The sequence below is a fragment of the Halyomorpha halys genome, unplaced genomic scaffold (genome assembly GCF_000696795.3).
Source record: "Halyomorpha halys isolate HHAL.00 unplaced genomic scaffold, Hhal_1.1 Scaffold748.1, whole genome shotgun sequence".
In the NCBI taxonomy this organism is placed as follows: Eukaryota; Metazoa; Arthropoda; class Insecta; order Hemiptera; family Pentatomidae; genus Halyomorpha; species Halyomorpha halys.
The window spans coordinates 356,972-366,234 of record NW_027111006.1 but is presented as its reverse complement, the minus strand read 5'-3'; the positions used below and the strand labels follow the sequence as shown (position 1 = coordinate 366,234).

Here is a 9,263-nt window from a genome sequence, read left to right as displayed (position 1 = left end):
AGCCTCCTATTCTAAATCTAAAAATCTATTCTAATTGGGCCGTCAGTAGCTCAGGTGGTTGAGGTGTAGGTCTTATAAAAATGAGAACTGCGGGCGGCCCCGGTTCGAATCCGGCCTGGGATCTGGTTTTCTCCATATAGTGGAATCTCCAGGAAATGGAAAAGTTCACCCTCACCCCACCATAATTAGAATAGGTCGGTCACCTCTAGAAAACCTCCCTCCCCCCCCCCCCGTATATCAAGAACGACCAGGAAAAAGGTAAAAAAAAATATTTAATTATATTGTACATCTCACTTTTAAGACTGTAAATGAAAAAAGTAAATCTTAAGGTTGAGAGTGAGTGAACAAACATACTGGTGGATCAGTTTATTTTATTATTAATTTAGAAATGAAAACTGTTGTAATTTCATTTTCTCCCCCCTATCCTTTATATATATGTGAGCCTCTCAGCCGTCTCTATTCCTTAACAAGGATCTAAAGCGAATACCTTTAGGATTTGCCACGAGCTACATACTTATTAGAGATAGATTCCTCCTCTTACATCATCTGCTTTGGTTCTACTTTAACCGTGATCAATTGAGAAATAATTTGATAAATACTCAGTCAAGGTTTAATACAGGCGATGATGTAGGATTCCCAATGAGTCCAGAATAATGTTTTCAACTATGCTCTGAAACTGGTTCCTCTCAACACCCAGCGCCTCCAAAAAATTACAGGTTGTAAAAGGGATGGTTCCTCTACTTCCAAACCAAAGCCCTTTCACCAAAAATCGTCTTTCACCGAATTGCCCTGTATACTTTTTCTGAAAGTAAGGAATACGTCTTGTATAAATGTCATCTTTCTCTGCCGGTATCTTGACAATCCGGTCCTGATCATTCGTTTCGAATTTCGTGGCAGCTACTTTTCAGTTGCACTAAACGCTGGAATGGGACCTTGCTAAGCGCTCTGTATCTGCGCAATACACTTCTAGGAAACACGTATACTTTTTCTTCTCTAGTAGTTCTCCTTTCTATTATTGTGCTAACGGATGACAATTAGAAAAAAAAATTGTGTTTTTTGTTCATTTTCACTTACCTCATTCTTTTCCAATACGTCTTAATAGGAAATGAAGCAGTGTGATCTAATTACCTCTATTCTGTGTGGCAAGCGAAAATGTTTAATATATTTTTCGTCAAGGAAGGCAGAGGAGCAGTAATCTGAATCGATGAAAGTTAAACAAGAGATGTAAAATTAGGAAGAATATACTTATACTGAGAATTTTAGGACACTTACCCTAATTTATCTGGTTTCAGAATTTAATTTAGTGTATCAGAAACTACATAGGAAATATATTCGTTTGGTTAATATTTACAATGAATTAGTTCACTATCCACTGAGCTCTAATTACTCACATGTCTTGAAAATGTTAAATGTAATATACATTTATTATTGTCCCAGATTCCTATTTTCATCAATTAAAAATTTTTTAAATTATTTTAAAATCAAAATGGTTTGAGAAACGAAATAAACAAATTATTAGCCACAAACATTTATTCTAATTCTTTTACAAAAATAGAATTGATTTATTTATTTACATGAATAATGTTTGAACATAAAAAACAAAAAAAAAAGAAACCTATAATATACTAACAGAAAATATATGTAAATTTTTTTTTTTTAAACGATAACTAAGTTAGTACTTAATAATGCTTGTTTTAAATAATAAGCAAAAATGTACTTATTTATCAATAACTGTTGAGAAATTTTAATTATAATATTTACAAATAAGACTTAAATTTAAACAATAAATAGACGGTTTGTACTTGCTAAAGTTAAATACACTTCCATTCACCTTCAACATACATATTTTTTAAGTGAAACACTTTCTGATTTTTGTGCTGAACATGATAATAAGCTCTTTCACTTTGTTTATTCAATATTTACTTCCACGATTGCTCCTAGCAACTTGATGAATATGGTTGTTTAGATTTTTTAGTTACTTTTATTACGAAGGCAATTAGTAGTTTTTGAGTCATTTTTTTATCATTAGTTTTGTATAATTAAAAACATTTAGAGAACAGAGAGTAATTTTGAAAATAATACTTCAACAAATGATAAAAATTTTCAAAGAATCCAACAAAAAATTCATTCATTTACATAATGGTAGACTATAAAAATAAATATTATTGACTCCCAAAGTCAAATCAATGACATAGGTTTTATAGAGAATATCATTCATCATCCAATTTATCTTCGAAATTGTATCAAATTTTGATTTCGTCTATAAGGTACATTAGATGATGGTTCAAAACCTCCATGATTCAGGGCTAAAATTTTTGATACAACACCAAGATCTGCTTGCGTGTTTCTGGGCAAACCAAAACCAATTCCTGAAGAATTAATAAGGCTCTGAATTTGTCCAGACACGGTGGTGGGGTAGTTGTTATAGCCAAAGTTGCCGATCTGGTTGGATGGCTCTCTTCTATGAACTCTGTTGTGCTCATATTGAGGAACGCTGTAATCAACGCTTTTATGAAATTCAAATCCTTGACTCGGTTGAAAATAGTTCCTGTTTTGATGCGGCCTTTGGCGCTGCAGTTCCTGATACCTTAAATATTCCGATGGTCCTTGGAAAACCTGCTGTCTTGGTTGTTCCTTTTGTACAGATTCCGGCCTTCTCTGGAAACTATGATGATAATAATAGTTGAGATTGCTGAAGTGTTGCTGCCTTTTCATTTCTTCTAGTTTCTTTTGTAACATTATTTGTCTCTGTTGCTGAGGCGATATATACCTCGACTTTTCTTGTTGTAAAGTTTTAAGCTGTTGGTAGAGGAGGAATTCTTTTTCTTCAAGCTCTCTTTGTCTCTGAGCCACAATTTCCGGGTCCTCTGTAGGTGCTGGAGGAGGAGTAGAATGAGCATAATCGAGTGGTATAATGTTTCTCGGTATCCCTTTGTCGTCTTGTTGCACAGTAAATGCTGCCACTAGGGGAGAAGCAGCAAATTCTACTGTATGTCGTACGTTTTCATATTTATTTTTATTTTCTTCTTTTTCTGTTTCCACCGCTTTTGAAATATTCCTCCTAAATGATAGCAAAAGAGGTGTTGTATTTTCGTCTTGATATTGTGCATCAGGAATATCTATTGGAGTCGGACCCATCACGACTATGTCACTTCCTGGGGTCGGTTTAGTTGGTACTAATTTAGATTCCACCACTGAAGGAACAAAATTATATTGCTCAGAGAATGGTTTGGTCCCCTCTTCATCGCTAGACTGAGAAGACAGAACGTTGGTGTCGGGCTGATCTTCTTCACTTTTTTGCAAAAGAACTGATTCCTCTCCTGTTTCTGTCCTTTGTGGAGTTTCGACCTGGTAATAATTCGTCGATTCACTTTTCCTTCCTTCCCTGGTTAAGTAATTTTCATTTGCTGAACTCGGAAATTGCATTATTACTGTGCTGTCTGATTTCTCTGAATCCGGAATATTTTGAACTGGTTCATATCTATAACCTTCAAAATCGTTCTCCTGCTGTTCTTCAGCACTGGGATAGGTTTGGGTTTCTGGTTGGACCGTAGTGGTTGGTTGAACGGTTCCAGTCGGTTCTTCAGTTTTAGATTCTTTTGCTTCTTCGCTTACATCAGTAGGAGGAGTGGTTTCAGACTGTATCCCATCTGGTTTGGTTATAGATTCGACAGCAACATTACTTAATGCATCATCAGTTTTATCTTGCTCATTTTTCTCCTGTTCACTTTTCTCTGGTTCGGTTTTTTCTGGCTCAACTTTCTCTGGTTCAGTTTTCTCTGGCTCAGTTTGCTCTGATTCAGTTTTCTCTGGTTCAGTTTGCTCTGGCTCAGTTTTCTCCGGTTCACTTTTCCCTGGATCTATTTCATCAATGTTCGCTGGCTCATTAGGTCTGATGTAATAATACTTTCCATAATCGGAACTTCTTGATAGTGCTTCATTTTCATTCCCTACGTTTTGTTCAGATTCTGTTAACTTTTTACCAAATTCACCATCGTCACTATTTCTGAATTCATTTACCTGCGTTTGTTCTGCAGATAACTCATAGCTTCCAAGATCTTCTGAAATAGCACGGTGTGCAGTAAGAAGCTTCAAATAATCTTCATGTGGAAAACCGCCTGGAAATTTTCCACCGTTACTGTTTTTGATCTTTTCTAGGACCCGAACAATAATAGTTTCAATGTTCTTATCCCTTAGATTATTAATGGATGTTATATCGCACGGTTGAGTCGAAGGAGGTACGCAATTTCCCACTGCTGCAGTAATAGTCGCTGCTATAATTAACTTCTGAAACAAATTAAGAAACCATTGTTAATTTCGAAATATGATTCCATTAATTAAATATAGCATTTTTCTATATTTCTATTCATGTTTGAACTATTGTATCTAGTATAATACTATTAAAAATCATAGCATAACTATTTGGCACCGTTCAAAAACGTTCCGGAACTTTTAAACCAGTCTGAACATTTTCAAAACACTCGTTAATAATTACAACGGAAATGATTAAAGATTATTCAAATTATGAAAGCTTAAGGTTAGTCACTAACTCTGAAGACAATACTTTTAATATACGCTGTCAAAACCTCTTGAGCTTGGTATTGAATGTCCAACAAAGAAGAGTTCTAAATTAATTCCACGTTTCGCATCATAAACCCAAGGTAATTTCTTCAAGATTACGTCACGAGGTTTCCCCCTCAACTTTGGTTACCATCCACTTTACAGAGGCTGGATGTGCTCCAGAAGGGCTCGTGAACCCACATTTTTTACTCACGGGTGATTTATCAGAATAAATAAGTATCTGCCACAACCGGCTTCAAACCCAGGAATAATTTGCAGGAAATGAAATTTTCAGATAGTAAAATATGAGTCTATGTATGAAATTGTTGGGAATAATGAGGAAGTAATACTGAAGTATGTACGTTGTTGTTGTTTTTTTTATTTCTTTTAACTTTCTCTTAACCATTTAAAAGAAAGTGAAATCTTTTATAATCCAACAACTATGATGAATTCTTCCTCATATAATATTAGAAGATCTAGTCAATTCTAATAAATAAATTTAACATATGAAGAAGATAGTCAGGGTTGCGGTAAAAAAAAGAACCAAATTTTTAAATATTTATTATCTAACATTTCGCCCCATTTTGTAGGATTTCATCATGGCTGTTCAAGATAATATCTTAGTCTGTTTAGTTACCTTACCTTACAAAGTGGGGCCTCCCATCTTCTTCATATTTTCAATTATACGGTCAACTATTTAGGTATATAAAAAACACTTAACTAATTATAACATGCATTTCGTAACAGACAATCCCTAAACGACTGACTTACAAAAAAAACAAACAAATAACAAAAAATAATACAAAAATCAGATGGTTATATATAAATGTGTCGGGAATGCTGGTAAAACTATTTAAAGATAAACATACATTTTGAGCTTCCAATATTACACAATTATCTGGTCCCCATCTTACCCAGAAAACATTTACTCTCATCTAGTAGAGCAAAAACCAGACATCAGTGTGGCGCAATTTTTCTGAGAGAAGATTCCCGCCAATCGTGGACGAGTAAGGAAGTTTTGCTAGTTTTGGTTCTGGTGTAACGTCGTCGTAAAGGACGTGATGGCCGTGCATGTTGAGGCGTAGGTCTCAGAGCACTCGGTTCGGAACATTGTGGGTTCGATTCCATCCAGGGGGAGATAGTATTTATTTCTCGGCGGCCCGAAAAACGAATCCGACATTCCCACCTTAGTTAGTACGTGGCAGTAACTTTAAAGTAGCCGCCAGGTGTTGGCAAAAAGGACCACTAACCCTACTTGCCGGGCTAGTTCCACCAGTTACCAACATCGAACAATACTCAGTTATAAATAAAATAATAGATAAGTGAGTGTTTTAAATTTAAGATAAGGGACTCTCCAATTATGGAATGTTGGTGGTGAGACAGAAAGGGAATATTTCCTCTTTTAATTGTTGGGGTTTTGTCATCCTGCAGGGATTATAACGTCACCATACATGAACCTGAACTCAAAGTTTTAAAGGTAAGATAAGAATTGCTCTATTGGAGGAAGATAGCTCTTGTACCACGCTGCTTTCTAGTTTTTTTGGATTTTTTTTTTTGGACTTACGATATACATATCGTCTTAGCTTAAGTGACAATTCGTAAATAATTCTATTAATTCATTTTCGTGTTCTTTTCATTTTTTTATGAAACCTTTGTATAACGGAGAAAAATTACCAGCTTTTTAAATACATACTAAATAAGAGAAGATGAATTCTTCAAAACTGACTTTCGAATATTATATTTCGTTATTAACGTTTTATTTTTGTTTAATGGATTTATACGTGAATGCACACTTTCACCTGAAAAGTTGAACATGTGTAGCAGTGACTACGAACACTATTCAAGTTTGGTTGAGAATTCATGTTTTGTCTTGAAAATTTTAATTTCTCAGAACCAAATACGGATTGACTAATTTATGGAATTATGTTGAACTCATCACTTATAAGGATGATCGTGTGCCTCATAAACGAGAGAGTTTTTTATTGATATGAAAATCGTGCTATTTTTTTCTCTCTCTATCATTGAACTTAACATCTCTAACATCGGTTTCAGTACATTGAGACTTCTCTTAACGGATATCCCAATATAACGAAAACCCCCCGTAATGGATATTTACTAATTAATTAATTTAATTTAAATACCAGAACTAATTTTGTGAGCGAGTTAGTTTGAGAAAATTCACATACTATTTTTTTGTATAGTATATAAGAGAATTGACGCAAAATTATATTAATTAAAGAGTATACATTACATATTTTATATGCAAATGTATGTTGTTATTTAATTTTTATTTAAAATTATTGAAAAATTTACGTTATTTCGAAATTAAATTTCATGTTAAAATGAAAGAAGAAGCTTTGTTGTCTTGTTTTGATTATTTTATATTAAATCATCCCTCCTCTCTCATTTTATCAGAAACTTTACTTATTTTATGTGGCCAAAAAAAGTGTATGCATAGAACAAAAAAAATTGTTAAGAATAAATGTGTTTAAAATAATGCTTAAATTTTTTCTTCTTAGTATAAAAATTGTATTAGTGTTTTTGTTTTTTGACTTACGATGTACATATCGTCTAAGCTTAAGTGATGATTTGTAAATAATTCTATTTATTCATTTCCGTGTTCTTTTTATTTCTTTATGAAACCTTTGTATAACGGAGAAAAATTACCAGCTTTAAAATACATACTAAATAAGAGAAGATGAATTCTTCAAAACGGACTTTTGAATATTATATTTCGTTATAAACGTTTTATTTATATTTAATGGATTGATTCATGAATGCACCCTTTCCTCTGTTCCAAAGTTGAACATGTGTAGCAGTGACTACGAACACTATTCTATGGATTAAAGGAGAAACAAAAATGCCAAGACGTTCTTCTCACACGCATCACAAATGAATTATGATGCTGGGTTTCTTTCTCTCCGCTTCATCACAAGGCGGTGTTTCATCCCGAGGTGTCCTCGATGTAATGATGCAAGGGTGATCTTCGCGTCTTCCGGCAACAGAACTGGCGAAGATTATGAAACCTGAGGGTTAGTGATTACACTTTCAATTGTCCAAAAAATGATCATGATTTTTAATTGAAGTCATGAGTGGGTGCAGGTGTTATGTGATAAAATTGGTGGGGAAAAATAGAGATTTTTGCTTTGAAGAATATTTTTAATTTTTCTACTCCTTAAATTTTAATAGTTTTCAAATTCAAAAATTGGAATCTCAGAAATATGGATAAATGAGTTTTCCATTTAAAGTTAATATATCTACTCATGTAAAGTATAGGTTTTTTTTTTTATAAACTAAAATTCTATGCTAAAAACTTGTAGTTATTTCAAAATTTAATTTTTCTCCTGTCAAATAGGTGTTACGAAAGAAATATTTTTAATAAAAATTAACATAACAACAAAGGGCAGATAGAGTTTCTTTATTTTTTTTTATTATTTGGATATGATATTTTCTTTTTGTTTAGTGAGGTTGTAACATAATGTGTTTCAGCAATGGTAGGTCATCATAAAGATAATCATTCCATCTATTGAAGTGTAAATGCGAACGCTAGGTTATTTATGTATGTATAAATATATAAAAATACACACGTACATATATAAATATACATTGCTCACTTTGAAAAAAGTTCCGGAATATGATTTTTAATTACTGTTGCCCTTGGAAGATTTGAATGAGAAAAATTCACTCACTATTACTTTTTTTTTCTAGAAAACATTTACGGTTGGGGGAAAAAATATTAGATTTTCAGTTCCAATTGCCGCTGCAATACGAATATATTTTTAGTCTTGTTTCAATAAGTAAAAATGTACCTGATTCATCATTAAATTATAAAATAAAATAAATGATGAATAACCATTTTGATTAAACAAACCATATAGTTAGTATTGACAGTATACTTTCAGATTCCTTATCAGAAAATAGAGGCAAATTGGTAAATAATAATCATTTTGAATTTTTCTTACAGGAGAAAAATGATTTCAATGCGTTATATAAATTCTTAAACTGACCTTTCTTTAATTAAATATTCTCACTTTTTTATTTATGGATGATAGGCTAAACGTTTCCAATGCTTGGTATTCTGATGCACTTGTACAGTAATTCAGTAAATCCTTTTAAATTATTCCTTAAAATTTTAGTCTATAATATTTTTAATTTTAGCTTTCATTGTTCATCTTTATGGTAATGGAGGTAGGAGAAAATTATTTTGTAGTCTATATGGTTGTTATCATAATGGAAGATAACCTTCAGGAAGGTAATTATTCTCCTAAAATGTATGACTAGTAACAAATTTGTATTCATTAAATGACATTAATATTACTATGTATTACCAAGAATGACAATAAAGGAGAAAATTATAAGTTATATATAGGTTTTTGTTATCAAGTAAGTAATTTATAAATAATTCTTAAGTATATATGATATATTAGTGTTGTTGTAAGTGCATGTTTATGGTTTTGTTGAATTTGTTTTTTAGCAGCCTGAAGATGGGGGAAATCTCCCGAAAAGTAGTTGTTGCTGATGATAAGAAATAAATTATTGTATTTTAATAAGGAAGAATTGTGTCATTCACTAAATCCAGTGTAATTATATTTTAAGGAAGAACTAAAGCTAAATTTCATCAAAGGAGCAATTGCGACCTCATTGGTTACGTGTGAGTCTCGGGCATCTGGAGTCGGCATATGTTGCTGGGAACACGTCCCCTA

At 32.7% G+C, this 9,263-nt stretch overlaps 1 protein-coding gene across 1 annotated transcript in view; it reads right to left on the bottom strand.

Annotated features, from left to right (window-relative positions):
* Positions 1 to 2,100: 2,100 nt before the first annotated feature.
* LOC106685830 (probable serine/threonine-protein kinase kinX) overlaps positions 2,101 to 9,263 on the bottom strand; it is a 31,692-nt gene continuing 24,529 nt past the window's right edge. Inside the window, exon 2 of the mRNA XM_067049098.1 lies at positions 2,101 to 4,287. Within this exon, the coding sequence (XP_066905199.1) occupies positions 2,227 to 4,287 (2,061 nt within the window). The 3' untranslated portion in view covers positions 2,101 to 2,226. The remainder of the gene's footprint in view (positions 4,288 to 9,263) is intronic.